Source organism: Schistocerca serialis, chromosome 3, assembly GCF_023864345.2.
Source record: "Schistocerca serialis cubense isolate TAMUIC-IGC-003099 chromosome 3, iqSchSeri2.2, whole genome shotgun sequence".
Classification (NCBI taxonomy): domain Eukaryota; kingdom Metazoa; phylum Arthropoda; class Insecta; order Orthoptera; family Acrididae; genus Schistocerca; species Schistocerca serialis.
Window position 1 is genome coordinate 221,065,205 of NC_064640.1, and position 19,737 is coordinate 221,084,941.

General features: G+C 43.9%; 1 protein-coding gene across 2 annotated transcripts in view; it reads left to right on the top strand.

Moving 5' to 3' along the window:
- The first annotated feature begins 2,345 nt into the window (after window positions 1-2,345).
- The window catches only part of LOC126469954 (uncharacterized), a 676,617-nt gene continuing 659,225 nt past the window's right edge, over window positions 2,346-19,737 (top strand). For both annotated transcript variants that reach the window (XM_050097364.1, XM_050097366.1), the window contains exon 1: window positions 2,346-2,532. In XM_050097364.1, the coding sequence (XP_049953321.1) occupies window positions 2,370-2,532 (163 nt within the window). In that variant the 5' untranslated portion in view covers window positions 2,346-2,369. The remainder of the gene's footprint in view (window positions 2,533-19,737) is intronic.

A 19,737-nucleotide genomic window follows, 5' to 3' on the forward strand; every position in this document is an offset into this window, starting at 1 on the left:
ATTTTAAATCACTCCTAATGCCTACTCCCAGGTGATTTATGGAATTAACTACTATATTGTAGCTAAATGATAAAGGATCTTTCTTTCTAAGTATTCGCAGCTCATTACACTTGTCTACATTGAGATTCAATTGCCATTCCCTGCACCATGCATCAATTCGTTGCAGATCCTCTGGCATTTCAGTACAATTTTCCATTGTTACAACCTCTCGATATACTACAGCATCATCCGCAAAAAGCCTCAGTGAACTTCCAATGTTACCCACAAGGTCATTTTTATATATTGTGAGTAGCAACGGTCCTACGTCACTCCCCTGCGGCACGCCTGAAATCACTCTTACTTCTGAAGACTTCTCTCCATTGAGAATGACATGCTGGGCTCTGTTATCTAGGAACTCTTCAATCCAATCACACAATTGTTCTGATAGTCCATATGCTCTTACTTTGTTCATTAAACGACTGTGGGGAACTGCATCAAACGCCTTGCGGAAGTCAAGAAACACGGCACCTACCTAGGAACCTGTGTCTATGGCCTTCTGAGTCTCGTGGACGAATAGCGCGAGCTGGGTTTCACATGATCGTCTTTTTCGAAACCCATGCTGATTCCTACAGAGTACATTTCTAGTCTCCAGAAAAGTTATTATACTCGAACATAATACGTGTTCCAAAACTCTAAAACTGATCGACTTTAGGGATATAGGTCTATAGTTCTGCACATCTGTTCGACCTCCCTTCTTCCAATCTTCCTCCCTTTTCCAATCTTTTGGAACGCTACGCTCTTCTAGAGACCTACGGTACACCGCTGCAGGAATGGGGGAAAATTCCTTCGCGTACTCTGTGTGAAATCGAACTGGTATCCAATCAGGTCCAGCGGCCTTTCCTCTTTTGAGCGATTTTAATAGCTTTTCTATCCCTCTGTCTTCTATTTCGATATCCACCATTTTGTGATCTGTGCGACAATCTAGAGAAGGAACTACAGTGCAGTCTTCCTCTGAGAATCAGCTTTGGAAAAAGACATTTAGTATTTCGGCCTTTAGTCTGTCATCCTCTGTTTCAGTACTATTTCGGTCACAGAGTGTCTGGAAATTTTGTTTTGATCCACCTAACGCTTTGAAACAAGACCAAAATTTCTTAGGATTTTCTGCCATGTCAGTACATAGAACTTTACTTTCGAATTCATTGAGCGCCTCTCGCATAGCCCTCCTCACACTACATTTCGCTTCGCGTAATTTTTGTTTGTCTGCAAGGCTTTGGCTATGTTTATGTTTGCTGTGAAGTTCCCTTTGCTTCCGCAGCAGTTTTCTAACTCGGTTGTTGTACCACGGTGGCTCTTTTCCATCTCTTACGATCTTGCTTGACACATACTCATCCAAAGCATATTGTACGTTGCTTGTGAACTTTGTCCACTGATCCTCAACACTATCTGTACTTGAGATAAAACTTTTGTGTTGAGCCGTCAAGTACTCTGAAATCTGCTTTTTGTCACTTTTGCTAAACAGAAAAATCTTCCTACCTTTTTTAATATTTCTATTTACGGCTGAAATCATAGATGCAGTAACCGCATTATTATCGCTGATTCCCTGGTCTGCGTTAACTGTTAAAATAGTTCGGATCTGTTTGTCACCAGAAGGTCTATTATGTTATCGCCACGAATCGGTTCTCTGTTTAAGTGCTCATGGTAGTTTTCACCTTATCGAGCGAAATGGTGCAGTGGTTATCACAGTAGACTCGCAGTTTGGAGGACGACGGTTCAAAAAAAATGGCTCTGAGCACTATGGGACTCAACTGCTGAGGTCATTAGTCCCCTAGAACTTAGAACTAGTTAAACCTAACTAACCTAAGGACATCACAAATATCTATGCCCGAGGCAGGATTCGAACCTGCGACCGTAGCGGTCACGACGGTTCAAATCCGCGTCCGACCACCCAGATTCAGATTTTCCGTGGTATCCCTAAATCGCTCCAGGCAAATGTCCGAATGGTTCCTTTGATAGGGCGCGGACGATTTCCTTCCACAGTCTTAAAACAATGAGCGCTTGTCCTCCGTTTCTAATGACCTCGATGCCGATGGGACGTTAATTCCCAATCTTCCTTCTTTCCAACTTTATGGTAGGCTCCATTGATGAACCGTACTGTATACGCAAAGTAAGTAAAATTTCGTCGTTTGCATTCTCTCCTGGTGTTGCAATTTTAGCGGCCAACAGTGCCAGTACGGATTATAATGGCGTCCGAAGAGTGTGCCACTGACCTCAGTGAGTGCGGGGCTGACGTTTGGTGGCTGAGACTGGTGCCGCAGTGGCGGGGGCAGGTGGTATGTGGTCCGGGAATAGCTGTCGGCTGCCGGCTGCGGTGTGCGCCAGTCGGCCCCAAGATGCCCCTCCGGAACCAGCCTCCCGCGCTGCGCCGCGCCGCTATGTCCACCATCGCCAGTCACTTCGAGCTGCTGTGCTACGGTGTGCGCAACAGCAAGGAAATGTCGGAGCTCATCCAGTCCGACGCCTACCTCGACATCGACGGACCCTTCCAGCACTTCCGTGAGTATCACGGCCGGCTCCTCCTCCCAAAAATACGAACGTCCGCGAGCCATTGCCCTTGCCCTTGACACACAGCAACAGCTAATACACGAATAGTCCAAATACTAACGAATCAAAAATAAGATACAATGAGGGTACCATATGACTCAACATGTCACCCATCATATTTCATGCATCATCTCATTAAATGTATTTGACACTCTTCTTCGGTGAGATACTAATAAATAATTGTATGTGTTTATTTTACGTACACGTGTTTCACCTGGTTCCTTCAGGTTTCAGCAATTACTTCCTCCGTTTTGAGCAGTAGTTCTTACTGATATCTATTTCTGTAGAAGAATATGCTACTTTTCATAAAATATCCGTGTAGAGTATGTTGTAGAAAGGAGTTGTCCTCCTCTAGACGAACTCGTATATACCACGTTTAAGTGCATCTACTGTAAAGAAAGAAAGACAGAAACAGCAATTTACTGAACGCCTGAAAAAATCTCGTGAAACAATTTTTGGCAAATTAAACACAAAACAACAGTTCAAAAGTCGTCAGTTATAGTATTCACAGAGAGGCAAACGTGAATCGTAAATAATAAAAGATGTCTCGACTCCACAACGTAATTAAACGTTGTTCAAATATCCTAATTCTGTAGCTGAAGCTCCCGGCTAAGTGCTATTCCGACTTCCACAGACCAAAACATCAAGTGCACTTAGTCACTGACAAACTCCGCATCACTAACCATACTCCTCTGCAATAAACAGACGTAATATTCCGTAACCAATGGAGTTACTGGAAGAGTCTTTTAATATAAGGGACTTTCTCGATGTTGTCAATCTGAGCAAACTGTGACCGTCTCTAAGGATTAGTTAAGCACTTAATGTCCTCTATACATAAACACATAATTAGTGGCGTAGAAGTACCATGTAATTTCCATGCTATTATTCACTTTGCTTAAAATTCTGTCCCTACGATGTCAAGAACATTCAAATAGCATATAGTGATGCAAATATTAATTCACTTCTCATAGATTAATATGTTTAAATTTCCGGAAGAATTAGTACAAAGTTTTATCTGAACTACTGTATTAACGCTGAAACTGGCTACGCAACTCCCAAATTTGTTTTTCCATCACCACATGCATTTCATTTTATCCATTCAAGCCAATGTGACTTGTGAGGTGTCGTCGCCTCTTTCTGCTTCCACGGGGAGATGTATTTACATGCATATATCCGTTTTCTTTTTCTTTTATTTTCAGCCCACATGATTCTCATGTTTCAATACCACATAGTGACCAAAAGGCCTTGTTAGAGTTGTTGACGTTTTTGTTTACTGAAGAAACACAATAATAACAAAACAAACGCAGTGGTGTGGAGGTGGTATAATAGTTTAACGTGAGCATAATGTGGGAGATGTACATCGCAGAAAGTAAAAAACAAGCAAGAAAACGAGTGACCAGTGCTAGAAGCGTCAATTCTTATCAAATGTCCACGTTAAAGATAATGAAGCATGTCTACAGAAAAGGACGAGGAAACGCCAACGCAGATTACAGATTAACTGAAAAAAACAATGAGATGCGTGTAGTGACGGATAAAGCACGCAGATGAGGATAGGATAGTATTAGCAATAAGAAAGTACATATGTAGAAGCTACAGGTGCCAGGGCCATGCAACTGATGAATTTACTTGAATGTCACCGAAGTTTCATCTCTTACCAGCAATGAAATTGCTATTACTCCTTTCGGATATTCAGACAGTAGTCTCTTCAATTATGGCAGATACGTATTTTAACTGTAATAAATGCGGCAGGGTGACAGTCTGCGCCTGACTTTGCTGCGGCTGCAGTGTTGTCCAGGCCCGTGATTTACTTTGGGTCGGTTTGTAGTTGGAGATACCTGAGCTGTAAATGGTGACAACTGTAAGTGTGCAAGGGGTTCCATTTTGTTACTTGAACTACTGAAACGCAGGACTGTAACCGGAACTGTGAACCAGTGCCTTTCTACGTAGGCGCGCGATTCACTTATATTAAACATACAGAATGCAAACTCTGTTTCACCAAATTCTGCATTTGACATTGTTGTTGACAGCTTCCACAACACAACTTTTATTATCCCGTACATAGTGCAACTGGTTATCCTTCCGCAGGAAAACTTAAAACTAAAACATGAAGATTATCAACGTCCGTTAGACCGCAGATTGTGTCCAGAACTAATAGTCACATAATTCCTTTAACTATGAGCTTTGTTTGTATCTTCCACCTCTTTACTTTTTCAAAATTAATGGCTACGGCAACTGCACGGCGATGCAGCTTCGACCTGTCTTTTGCAAGTTAGAACTCTAGTGTAAATGAAACATTTTCTAAATGAAAATGAGTAATTATCCATTGCAGGATATATCTTTCTCTTAAATTGTCCCTTTGATCGGTTTACGTATAATATTTCTCAACATTTTGATCAAATTTGTGATTTGGGTTCAGCCAGTTTACAGTAACCGCAAAAGATGTTTGCAACTGCTTATAGTTCGTAAACATACACTGTCGATATTGAATCTTCCATATCTGCTGATGGTACGAATGGTTGTCGATGGCACGATCTCATCTTATATTCTACACATGATTACGAAAGGGGAATAAGTTAAAGTTACATTTCTTAGGAATCAGTTAGTGGCCAGTGTAAGCCCTCGCAGCTTTGTGATACGGGCACTATAAAGCACATTCTGCAATCAAGTGACACGACCGCAACACAGCTTTAGTTGTGAAATATAATAACACCACCGGAGTATTGTACTTAATTTCAGATGGTTATTGTAGCCAATCCTCCAAGACTGTTTACAGAATGAATGCCAAATTCCCGAGACTGCCAAACGCATAAGTTCTCGTCATCACATATTAGAGAACGACCACAAAAACGCGCTTTGAAAACCAGTTCTGTGCTTTTGTTCATCCATATAAACGTCATAATCTTTGTTGTCTTTCGAAATACATACCATAAAACAGCACGTACTCCTGACTACAAAATTTGTGGACGCTCTATGAACGTCTTATACGACTTGTCTACTGTAATTAGACTGATACCGCAGACCTAAATGTACACAATCTGGCGAAGCGTACTGACGCTACTGATGGTCTGGAACAATAAAAGTAAGTAAATGAAAGTAATTTGGATTTAACTTTCCTTATTATTCAAGTCACGCAAAATAATAATTAATGGTTTTAAAAAACACTTGATAAAAAATCAGCAAGAAGCAGAATTGTTGGATGAAGAGACAATTATTGTGAGAAGACATGGAAGGAAATATGTGCCTCAGGACTCCATATTATTCACTTACTCTGTTCTCAGTATCTTCATATTGCTATTATGTTACGCAAATCACGTGATATGGACCTGTCAATACTCTACTGGAAGCTCAACTACTTCCTTCCCTTCACAGTTACCAGCTGAATCCTTAATGTGACCGCAGATTACAAATCAGCGATAATGTTGCTAGGACTATTTTGCCACGGAGCACTCGAGATCTACTTTATTTGGGTTCTAATTCATTCAGAACTGAAGTGCCGAAGCTCGATCGGCTAACAATTAGTGAAAAGCATTTTAAAATAAGGAGGTGTGTATGTTCCATCACTCATCAAGATCACTTATCTGTAAAACTCTGCATTTGCAGGAATCAGATATTCGAAGGATAAACGATCTAAAGACTAGAGAAACGCAGACGGTTCAGAAACAATACCGGATACAGACAATTACATATTTTTTCAAGCTGTACAAGCTTTATCGCAGACATTTTTTTGATTTACTACACCTGCAAAATGGCGAAGCGCTGGTCACGGTACATGATCGATATTTTATCGTCCATTCCGCAACATAGCACGACACCGATGCGAGTATCTAAGCACCGACATAGAGGCAAGGATGAGCTTGGCAATCGTGCCTTACCGACGTGCTTGTGGTAAATGCGGTTCTTCCTGAAACGAGAACTTTGGCGGCTTTATTACCAATTGCGCCCTTACAGAACCAACATGATATTAGTCTTATGTTGGCTGCCGAAAGACAAACACCCGAAGAAATCCATCGGAGAATGAAGAATTTGTATCGGGCAGCATGTCGGGCGAAAACTACCGTTGTGGAATGGTGCGCCAAGTTCTGTGTTGGTCGAGATTCGACACAAGACGCTTCTCGACCTACGAGGCCAGCCATTACTGACAAGCGGGAGACAATAGATCACTCGTCCCATAGTCCCGATCTCTCCCAATGCCATTATCACGCCCTCGATCCCTTAAAAAAGGCCTTGAAAGGTCGACAATTCCTGTCGTACGAGGATGTGCAGAAAGCAAGCAGCAGGACAAGGTATTTTACAATACCTTGTGCGCTGGTGGGATGTTTGCCTCAATGGTCATGGACATTTTGCCCCATTGGCATACCGATTCTGGACTGTATGGCTTTCGAAAGCAAACTTTTTGATCGCCCCTTGTACAACCAAATACCTGCATGGAGATACAGAGTTCTATTAACACCGCATGGCAAATGACTAGTTACAAAGTTACCATTTCTGTTGCACCATCTGAAGTGAACGCTGTGCCTTTTTGTTTGGACAACTGCAATCCTAATACACAGAATTGTTGTAGGAAGTTATATTTTGACTAAAGTTCAGTCTTGATCACACCATTTATGTTTCAATGACATAGGTAACCGGCTCCGGTTATTTTTACATAACCATTATCAGACCCATGGCTCCATTAGGATGGTAGGCGGAGCTCTCCTCAGCTGCTACGAAGTCAACTGAACTCGTAGCAGCTGAGGAGAGCTCCGCCTACCATCCTAAGGGACCCATGGGTCTGATGATGGTTATGTAAAAATAACCAAAACCGGTTACCTATGTCATTGAAACATAAATGGTGTGATCAAGACTAAACTTTAGTCAAAATATAGTAACCTATTGATCACTGAATTCCAAACTGTTTACCAAAAATGTTGTAGGAAGCCCAAATATTTCTCTTGTTATTGATCCATCCCATTTTGTCTTAATCATTTCATCGAATTTTCGTATTTGCATTTGAGTGCCAAGTACGGGAGGAACGAACAGCCAACACACGAACTTCGATTATGGGAAATAAGACTGTGTAAGTATTACGTGAGCTACTTTTTTTTTTTCAAGATTCGATCGACCGCGAAATTAAAACCACAGTGAAAATCAAAGGAAACTCTGCTCAGATATGTTGCGTAGTGTCTGTAGTATGACCATCGATCGCGTCATGTCACAGTTTTCAGTTCTGAGAGCATAGTGAGCATGTAAAGATGTGAATTTTAAAAATTTCCCGGCGAATTGACTGTTCAAACAAATTTCGGGCTTGCAGCCGGTCGTCGTTCAATACTTCGCACGATATTTCAACTGGGCACCTGCCAGTCATCTTCAGGTGAGCCGTCGCAGACTGGCGACAAATTTTTTTTTTTTTTTTCTTTATTGAATTTCAATTCCCCCCAAAGGGGGCGGGCTGGCAGCAGCTTAGGACGCCGCTCTGCAGCCTACAGATTTTCTGACAAAGAGCAGGAGAATAAATAATAATAAAAAACAGGCGATAAAATCGGGGACTTAGTGAGTAACAAGGTGAAAAGAAACTGGGGAAATTAAAACAAGCAACAGAGGGATGATGAAGCGAATAAAAATACATACGGAGCAGACAGGGAAAACAATAGACAGTTAAGAAAACACGGCGACAGTCTGGATTCTGTTCGCAAAGTATATAAAATTCACACCCAGCGACAGCATGGTTTCTGTTCGCAACACAACACTGAATAGGCACTAGAACACAGCACGAAAAAGTCGGCAAAGGTGCTGGCGACAAAATTCTCCGCTCCGCAATATATAGCGTACTGTAACTGTTCTGCGCATGCGTCGAAAACTTGATAGTTGAACCAACACTGCCCGCCGGCCGCGCCCTCGCTGGTGGAATAGCGGAACTCAGACGCCCTCTGCGTTGCTGTTTGCCACGGCCATCGACGCACTCTGTCGTCTTCGATTTGAGCAAATCGTGGAGATGATGGGATTCCATGCACTGTCCAGCTGGTAGCCGCTGTCACGGTTTAACAGATTTTCCGCCAGTCGTATTTCTACGGATTCTTTAATAATGGAGTCCCAGAAAGACGTTGCTGTAGACAAAACCATTGTTTTCTCATACTCCATTGAATGGCCAGTAGAAATACAATGTTCAGCAATAGCGGACTTGCTTGGCTGCAAAAGGCGGGTGTAACGCTGATGTTCAGTGCAGCGTTCTTTCACGGTGCGTGTGGTTTGACCTATGTAAGCCATACCACATTGGCACGGTATCTTGTAAATTCCGGCCTTTCGTAGTAACAGATTGTCCTTCACTGATCCCACAAGGTCCGCAATCTTCGATGGTGGGCGGAAAACCACTTTTACTTGAAATTTTCGGAGGATTCTTGCTATTTTAAACGAAGTGTTGCCAACGAAAGGAAGAAAAGCTAAAGATTGTTCCGGCATGTTCTCCTCCTTATTCACTTCCTGCTTCTTAGTTTTAACTGTTAGTGCCCTGTTAATCTGCCGGATGGAATACCCATTTTCGCTGAATACTGTCTTTAGATGGGCGAGTTCTTGAGATAAGCTATCTAGATCTGAGACAGTATGAGCTCTATGAACAAGGCCGGAATTTACAAGATACCGTGCCAATGTGGTATGGCTTACATAGGTCAAACCACACGCACCGTGAAAGAACGCTGCACTGAACATCAGCGTTACACCCGCCTTTTGCAGCCAAGCAAGTCCGCTATTGCTGAACATTGTATTTCTACTGGACATTCAATGGAGTATGAGAAAACAATGATTTTGTCTACAGCAACGTCTTTCTGGGACTCCATTCTTAAAGAATCCGTAGAAATACGACTGGCGGAAAATCTGTTAAACCGTGACAGCGGCTACCAGCTGGACAGTGCATGGAATCCCATCATCTCCACGATTTGCTCAAATCGAAGACGACAGAGTGCGTCGATGGCCGTGGCAAACAGCAACGCAGAGGGCGACTGAGTTCCGCTATTCCACCAGCGAGGGCGCGGCCGGCGGGCAGTGTTGGTTCAACTATCAAGTTTTCGACGCATGCTCAGAACAGTTACAGTACGCTATATATTGCGGAGCGTAGAACTTTATCGCCAGTCTGCGACGGCTCACCTGAAGATGACTGGCAGGTGCCCAGTTGAAATATCGTGCGAAGTATTGAACGACGACCGGCTGCAAGCCCGAAATTTGTTTGAACAGCATGTAAAGATGCCTAGAACAGAGTCTCCCACAAAAAATGTGAAGTGCGAGCTGTTATTGAATTTCTTAATGCTGACGGGTTCTTCCTGATTTCATGCAGCCGACATAACGTAACTGTCATTTGTGGCAGCAAAAGAGCGGCAACTGTGCAAGAACTTCGAAGCAGAACGTACAGATGTTCTCAGTCCGGAACCGCGCTGTTGCTGCGTTCGCAGGTTCGAATCCTGCCTCGGGCATGGATGTGTGTGATGTCCTTAGGTTAAGTTAGGTTTGAGTAGTTCTAAGTCTAGCGGACTGATGACCTCCGATGTTAAGTCCCACAGTGCTCAGAGCCATTTGAACCATTTTTACAGATGTTCACGGTGGAGGCGGTAAGGGAAGGAAGTGAGTGTCAGCCGAAGATCTCGTTAAGCTAGTGGATCAGACGATTCGAGATAATCGGCTACGAACGGCAATTCACCACAAGCGAAGAGGAGTGTCGTCATCAGACAACGTCCTTCTACGTGGCAGTGCTTGACCTCACACTTCAGCTGCAACAAAGACACGTCTGTACCGTTTACGATGGGAAGCGTATCATCATCTACAATACAGCATGGACTTCGCTCCCTCTGATTTTCATCTCTTTGCTCACATGAACCGTTCGCTATGAGGGCACCGATTTGGCACAGGCAGCGCGTTTTCATACCAATGTTAAGAATTGGCAGAAAGCACAAGCGGCTGTCATCTACGACAGGGGTACTAGAAAGTTGGTACAACGCTACGAAAATATCTACTTAATAAAAGCAAGCCTTCTGGCCCAGACTGTATACCAATTAGGTTCCTTTTGGAGTATGCTGATGCATTAGTTCCATACTTAACAATCATATACAACCGTTCGCTCGACGGAAGATCCGTACCCAAAGACTGGGAAGTGCACAGGTCACACCAATATTCAAGAAAGGTAGTAGGAGTGATCCACTAAATTATAGGCTCATATCGCTAACGTCGATATGCAGCAGGATTTTAGAACATATATTGTGTTCGAACATAATGAATTACCTCGAAGAAAACGGTCTATTCACACACAGTCAACATGGGTTTAGAAAACTTCGTTCCTGTGAAACACAACTAGCTCTTTATTCACATGAAGTGCTGAGTGCTATTGACAAGGGATTTCAGATCGATTCCGTATTTCTGGATTTCCGGAAGGCTTTTGACAATGTACCACACAAGCGGCTCGTAGTGAAATTGCGTGCTTATGGAATATCATCTCAGTTATGTGACTGGATCTGTGATTTCCTGTCAGAAAGGTCACAGTTCGTAGTAATTCACGGAAAGTCATCGAGTAAAACAGGAGTGATTTCTGGCGTTCCCTAGGGTAGCGTTATAGGCCCTTTACTGTTCCTTATCTATATAAACGATATGGGAGACAATCTGAGCAGCCGGCCTCTGTTGTTTGCAGATGACGCTGTCGTTTATCGACTAATAAAGTCATCAGAAGTTCAAAACAAACTGCAAAACGATTTAGAAGAAACATCGGAATGGTGCGAAAAGTTAACGGAAAGTGTGAGGTCATCCACATGAGAGCTAAAAGGAACTCAAACTTCGGTTACACGATAAATCAATGTAATCTAAAAGCCGTAAATTCAACTAAATACCTAGGTATTACAATTACGAACAACTTAAATTGGAAGTAACCCATAGAAAATGTTGAGGGGAAGGCTAACCAAAGACTCCGTTTTATTGGCAGGACACTTAGAAAAAGTAACAGACCTACTAATGAGACTGCCTACACTACGCTTGTCCGTCCTCTTTTAGAATACTGCTGCGCGGTGTGGGATCCTTACCAGATAGGACTGACAAGATTTGGGATAGACATAATTAAAACAAAGGAGTTTTTCGTTGCGACGGAATCTTCTCACGAAATTCTGATCACCAACTTTCTCCTCCGAATGCGAAAATATTTTGTTGACACCGACTTACATAGGGAGGAACGATCATCAAGATGAAAGAAAGGAAATCAGAGCTCGTACGGAAAGATATAGGTGTTCATTCTTTCCGCGTGCTATACGAGATTGGAATAATAGAGAATTGTGAAGGTAGTTCGATGAACCCTCTGCCAGGCGCTTAAATGTGATTTGCAGAGTATCCATGTAGATGTAGATGTAGGAAATGTGTAAGTCGGAGAGGCTACTACATAGAGAAGTAGCTGGAAGTCGTACAAAGTGTTGCAACTGAAACATTTTTAATTTTCACTGTGGTTTTCATTTTGCGACCAATCGGAGACAGACGAAAACAGCCCTCGTAGATGAGTAAAAATAAATTGTTTTAAACAAATGTTTCGTTTCTTAGCCAAATAACTATCTCATTTATGGCTCTTGGGAATCTGCTTCTAGTAATTGTCTGTAGGTGGCATTGTTTCTTCAGTGGTTTGTGCTTATGTAGTTTTTTTTTTTAAACCTTCAAACATTGGTTGTGCACAAATTCAGAGCTTTACATATAAATGACCTTGATGGCAGGTAGAACAGTCTCATCTTCGTATTTTAAAATCATTTTCATTCAGTGTTATCTGTTCGATCTGAGGTACTTATTTTTGAGATAGGAACTGTGATATAGGCGTATTGGCCAATGAACCGCATAATATCTACATCTTTACTCTGCAAAGCACAGTAAGGAGCAAAGTGCAAGGTATTTTTGTTGTATTGTGACTTCATATACCACAGTTTTTCGGAAAGTAAGTTCAGAATGATCGCAAAATGGAAACCACTGTGATAATCAGAAATGTTTTATCTGCAACAGTTAGCTACAGATTCCAGACACTTCTCTACACAGTCACCACTGCGACTTACACATTTGTCGTAGCGTTGTACCAACTTTCCAATACCATCGTCATAGAAGGCAGCCGCCTGTGCTTCCCGCTAATTCTCTACGCTCATCTATAGCTCGTTGTCTGTGCGAAAATGTTGTCTTCATAGCCAGTAGTTAATTTGAGGAGAGATGAAACACAGAGGGAGCCAATTACCAGCTGTAGTGCGGATGATTAAACAGTTCCCAGCGAAAACGCTGCAGGAGCATTTTCATTGCCCCTGCACATTGCGACCGAGAATTGTGACGAAGTAGGAACCGTATGGCAGTTCTGTAATATTGGCTGCATAACATCAGGCGAAATCTCTCACCAGGGCCTCAGGCTTGGCGGGAGACATTATTTTCTACGCATCTTTATCAGCTCACTGTGCGCTCAGAACTGAAAAGAGCGAAGTGATGCAACCGACAGGCATACTAGAGACATTGTCGAACACATATGTGCAAACCTTTATTAGATTTTCACAGTGTTTTCCATTGCTTGACCGATCGGAACTTACTTTCCTAATATCCCTCGTATTTTCCATTTACACCTACGGAATGTAGTACAAATGAACCTCCACCCAGTGAAGTGGCGCAGTTGTGAGACACAAGACTCATACTCGAGTCGACACTGGTTTGCCTGGCCACCCACATTTAGGTTTCCTTGACTTCACTAAATCAATTGAGTCGATTGTCGGGATGATTCGTTTTGAAAGAGAACGGCCGATTTACTTCCCACTCTCTTCCCAAACCGGTTTCTTTGCTCTGTCTCTATCGACCTCGTCGTCGAGGAAACGTTTAACTCTAATACTCCTTCTTTCTTTGCTTCTTTCCTTCTTTTTACGAATGCCTCCTTAAACGTGTATTGTGTCTTAAGCTTCTCTACACCTCATCGCTCAAACTGCCCAAGTACTTGGAGTGACTCTTCTTTTATACGAAGTTACTACTCAATATAGCTTCCATTTGAAGTAGTGAGCTCATTACATTGTTGAACCCATCTCTCGACTCCTCTTTGGAAAAAAAAGGTAAACAGTAGTACACTGTCGAATTCACGTTGAAACTTCCATTTCATCTGGGTCACAAAACGTTGTCCCTGAAGAGAGTCCCTTATCACAATAAAAATGCAGTATGGGGTGTAGAAAATTATCCGCTACCAGTCACAATAAAAGGTTATTTATTTGTCACACGACCGGTTTCGGGCTTGCGCCCATCTTCAGGTGTTTATACATTCATGTACGTGTTTGTAGTTTTGGAGATCACTGTATAAATACAAAACAATTATTTGCTGGTGACTACACGGATACAAGTGGGACAATTGCGAGTGGTAAGGCAGCATTTGACGAAAATATATCTATAGACAAAAAGCGCATTTTGTTTAATTTGATTGTTTGAATGGTCTTCATCATCTTGATTTTACATGTTTTGAAAGCATTGACAGTTCGTAATACCTGGCTAGGTAACATTAAATGAATTACCATCCACAATGGATAAAATTCATTTCATAAAAATCCAGTAATTATCGCGCGTACTAAATTCACGCTGTGGAACAGAAGCGTGACCACTGACAAAGCATCATTGCAGAGCATATGATCTGGTACCATATAGTGCAGTTAGTCGAGATGGATAGCTTTCACATTTTTATTCGACCTCTTCCATCCGATAATTGTTCTAATGTTCTCGAATGTCTCATTTAACGCTACCTGTTTGATAATACAGTTTTTTTTTCAGATAAAACATGAATGACGCCCACTTCATCCATAAAAATCCGCCCCCTTGAACTTTTGCAATGATTGCTGGCACTTAAACTTCTCAGACGTCGTAAAATAGATTTTATTCAATGCCATGAACTTAAACTGGTTGTCATCTTTTCACCATTGTCTGTGTAGCACAGTGACTATAATTCAGCAGGATCAGTCTTTCGCCGTGTTTACTTGCTGCCGATGCGCACAGCTGCCGTGTCCCATTTCTTTGTTTGTTTCTAATGCGGATGCTCCTTCTGTAAGCTTCTTCATCCACCTATGACAGTCAGGTAGATGCATAAAAAAAGATGCAGTGTTTCTTAACGTCCAAAAGACGTTTAACTCAGTACCACACATACGTTTATCATCTAAAGTACCATTATATGGCCGGCCGGGGTGGCCGAGCGGTTCTAGGCGCTACAGTCTGGAACCGCGCGACCACTACAGTCACAGGTCCGAATCCTACCTCGGGCATGGATGTGTGTGATGTCCTTAGGTTAGTTAGGTTTAAGTGGTTCTACGTTCTAGGGGACTGATGACCTCAGAAGTAAAGTCCCATTGTGCTCAGAGCCATTTTGAACCATTATATGGGGCGCCAAGACTGTTACGTGAGTAGATTGAGAGTTTCTTGGTAGGGGGTCACAGCATTTTTTTCTGGATGGAGATTCATAGACAGATGTAGAAGTAACTCCGAGTGTGCACCAAGGGAATGTGTTGGGAGCCTTGCTGTTCATACTGTACATTAATGACCTTTGAGACAATACTAACAGTAACCTCAGACTCTGCTCAGATGACGCAATTATCTATAAAGAAGTAGGCTACTCTTTGAAAAAAGGAGCACAAATTTCAGTCACATATAAATAAGATTTCAAAGTGGTGGAAAGATTGCTAACTTGCTTTAAATGTTCAGAAATGTCAAATTTTACACTTAAAGAACGAAATATCAATGAGTCACAGTTGGAATCGGTCATCCCGTACAAATACGTGGGTGTAACAATTTGCAGTGTTATGAACTCGAACGATCACATAAGTTGAGATGTAGGTAGAGTAGGTGACAAACTACGGTACATTGACAGAATACTATTGAAATTCAATCAGTCTGCAAAGAATATTACTAACGAAACACTCATGTGATCCATCCTCGAACACTGTACGAGTGTGCGGGACCCATACCAAATGGAACTAACAGGAGATATTGAACATATACACTACTGGCCATTAAAATTGCTACACCAAGAAGAAATGCAGGTGATAAACGGGTACTCATTGGACAAATATACTACAACTGACATGTGATTACATTTTCACGCAATTTGGGTGCATATATCCTGAGAAATAAGTACCCAGAACAACCACCTCTGGCCGTAATAACGGCCTTGATACGCCTGGGCATTGAGTCAAACAGAGCTTGGGTGGCGTGTATAGGTACAGCTGCCCATGCAGCTTCAACACGATACCACAGTTCATCAAGATTAGTGACTGGCGTATTGTGACGAGCCAGTTGCTTGGCCACCATTGACCAGACGTTTTCAATTGGTGAGAGATCTGGAGAATGTGCTGGCCAGGGCAGCAGTCGAACATTTTCTGTATCCAGAAAGGCCCGTACAGGACCTGCAACATGCGGTCGTGCATTATCCTGCTGAAATGTAGGGTTTCGCGGGGATCGAATGAAGGGTAGAGCCACGGATCGTAACACCTCTGAAATGTGTCCATTGTTCAAAGTGCCGTCAATGCGAACAAGAGGTGACAGACTTGTAAGCAATGGCATCCCATACCATCACGCCGGGTGATACGCCAGTATGGCGATGACGAATACATGTTTTCAATGTGCGTTCACCGAGATGTCGCCAAACACGGCTGGGACCACATGATGGTGTAAACAGAACCTGGATTCATCCGAAAAAAATGACGTTTTGCCATTCGTGCACCAATGTTCGTCGTTGAGTACACCATTGCAGGCGCTCCTGTCGGTGATGCAGCGTCAAGGCTAACCGCAGCCATGGTCTCCGAGCTGATAGTCCATGCTGCTGCAAACGTCGTCGAACTGTTCGTGCAGATGGTTATTGTCTTCCAAACGTCCCCATTTGTTGACTCAGGGATCGAGACGTGGCTGCACGATCCGTTACAGCCATGTGGATAAGATGCCTGTCATCTCGACTGCTAGTGATACGAGGCCGTTGGGATCCAGCACGGTGTTTTGTATTACCCTCCGGAACCCACCGATTCGATATTCGGCTAACAGTCATTGGATCTCAACCAACGCGAGCAGCAATGTCACGATACGATAAACCGCAATCGCGATAGGCTACAATCCGACCTTTATCAAAGTTGGAAACGTGATGGTACGCACTTCTCCTCCTTACACGAGGCATTACAATAACGTTTCACCAGGCAACGTCGGTCAACTGCTGTTTGTGTATGAGAAATCGGTTGGAAACTTTCCTCATGTCAGCACGTTGTAGGTGTCGCCACCAGCGCCAGCCTTGTGTGAATGCTCTGAAAAGCTAATCATTTGCATATCACAGCATCTGCTCCCTGTCGGTTAAATTTCGCGTCTGTAGCACGTCACCTCCATGGTTCAAAAAAATGGCTCTGAGCACTATGGGACTTAACTTCTGTGGTCATCAGTCCCCCAGAACTTAGAACTACTTAAACCTAACTAACCTAAGGACATCACACACATCCATGCCCGAGGCAGGATTCGAACCTGCGACCGTAGCAGACGCGCGGTTCCGGACTGAGCGCCTTAATCGCGAGACCACCGCGGCCGGCCATCTCCATGGTGTAGCAATTTTAATGGCCAGTAGTGTACAATGGTGTCCAAAATTAAAGCAACAAAAGGAAATTTTGCAAGGTTGCGGTTATTTTGCCACAAAGCAGTATAAATAGGTGATAGTAAAGTATAGAGAATATAAAGCATACAGAACGTAAACAACTGCAACATGCATAAATGTAGACAAAAATGTTCTTCGTTTTTTTTTTTCAAGCTAACGGATTTGCACACACATTCCGACAGCTGGTTAATGTGCTCAGTATGGAGTGTGACCACCTGTGGCAGCAATACACGCCTGACAACGACGGTACATTCTGTGAATGATGTCATCAGACTCATGTTGAGGTAACAATGCCCACTCTTCCTGCAGAGCTGCTCGCAATCTTGGAGAGTGATTGGTGGATGCTGCTGTGATGCAAGCCGTCTCCCTAGTGCATCCCAGACATGCTCTATGGGATTCAAATCGGGAGAGCAAGCAGGACACGCCATGCGTGCAATATCTTCCGTTTCCAAGAAAACATCAACGACCCGTACTCTACGAGGTCGAGCATCATCGTCCCTCAGTACGAAGTCTGGACCCACAGCAGCTCGCAACAACCGCAAATGAGGTCCCAAGGTCTCGACACGATACCTGACAGCAATTAAACCTTGCCGATTCACCCGTACAGTTTTATGAAGAGCGATGTGTGTGGTGCCCACACCATTAGGAATCCTTCTTGATATCGGTCTCTTTCCACAATGTTTGAGTCCCAAAATCATATTCCACGTTCCCTCCAGATGCGAATGCGAATCCATCGAAAATCGCTGTCCAGCCTATATCAGGACTCATTTTCGAAAAGAACATTGATCCACTATTCGACCGTCCAGGTGGCATGCTGATGACTCGATTCTAGACGTTCCCTTCTGTGAAAACGCGTCGGAGGTACCCATACAGCAGGTCTCCGACAATAAAGACCACTCTGCCGGAGCCTCCGGCACACCGTTTAGCACCGACCAAGGTGGCGGCTAGCACACTGGACTCGCATTCGCGTGGACGATGGTTCAATCCCGGGTCTGGCCATCCTGATTTAGGTTTTCCGTTATTTCCCTAAATCGCTCCAAATGCCGGGATGGTTCCTTCGAAAGGACACGGCGGACTTCCGTCCGCGTCCTTCCCTAATCCGATGAGACAGATGACCTCGCTGTCTGGTCTCCTCCCCCAAACAACCCAACTCACACCGTTTGGCTCGTTACAAAATGTCCAGTGGATACTGTGAGCTGACATGGCAGTTGCTATGCAGTACTAATGTGGTACTGTCGTGCCCTCACAGCCAAATAATGGCCCTCTCTTCTGAAGTCACACTTGGTCGGCCGTGCCCTGGTCTTTGGGATACACTTTCTGTCTCTATAAACTGTCGCCACCACATCCGAGAAACAACAGAGCGATTCACATTAAGCCATCTGGCCACATCAGTTTGCGACTGTCCTGCTTTCTTTCTTTGGCCCTCCATCGTAGAGAGTATGGTAGGCATGTTCTCTGTGCCGTACTGCACCGTATGCGACTGTGTACACAACGACTGTGGATGTGGGGCTACCCGTCAAACACTACTTCCTTTCATAGGTGCCCTGACTGCATCGTTCGCATGGTTGTCCATTGACCGGAATGTCATCTTCGGTGCAGAACACGATAATACGGATATCTGGTTGACAGTTTGTATGATTATATCCTGAATTAGACACAGGACCGGGAAATAGTGGTTTGTTGCTTTAATTTTGGACACCAGTGTATAGAGAAGAGCAGCATTTATACACTCCTGGAAATTGAAATAAGAACACCGTGAATTCATTGTCCCAGGAAGGGGAAACTTTATTGACACATTCCTAGGGCCAGATACATCACATGATCACACTGACAGAACCACAGGCACATAGACACAGGCAACAGAGCATGCACAATGTCGGCACTAGTACAGTGTATATCCACCTTTCGCAGCAATGCAGGCTGCTATTCTCCCATGGAGACGATCGTAGAGATGCTGGATGTAGTCCTGTGGAACGGCTTGCCATGCCATTTCCACCTGGCGCCTCAGTTGGACCAGCGTTCGTGCTGGACGTGCAGACCGCGTGAGACGACGCTTCATCCAGTCCCAAACATGCTCAATGGGGTACAGATCCGGAGATCTTGCTGGCCAGGGTAGTTGACTGACACCTTCTAGAGCACGTTGGGTGGCACGGGATACATGCGGACGTGCATTGTCCTGTTGGAACAGCAAGTTCCCTTGCCGGTCTAGGAATGATAGAACGATGGGTTCGATGACGGTTTGGATGTACCGTGCACTATTCAGTGTCCCCTCGACGATCACCAGTGGTGTACGGCCAGTGTAGGAGATCGCTCCCCACACCATGATGCCGGGTGTTGGCCCTGTGTGCCTCGGTCGTATGCAGTCCTGATTGTGGCGCTCACCTGCACGGTGCCAAACACGCATACGACCGTCATTGGCACCAAGGCAGAAGCGACTCTCATCGCTAAAGACGACACGTCTCCATTCGTCCCTCCATTCACGCCTGTCGCGACACCACTGGAGGCGGGCTGCACGATGTTGGGGCGTGAGCGGAAGACAGCCTAACGGTGTGTGGGAC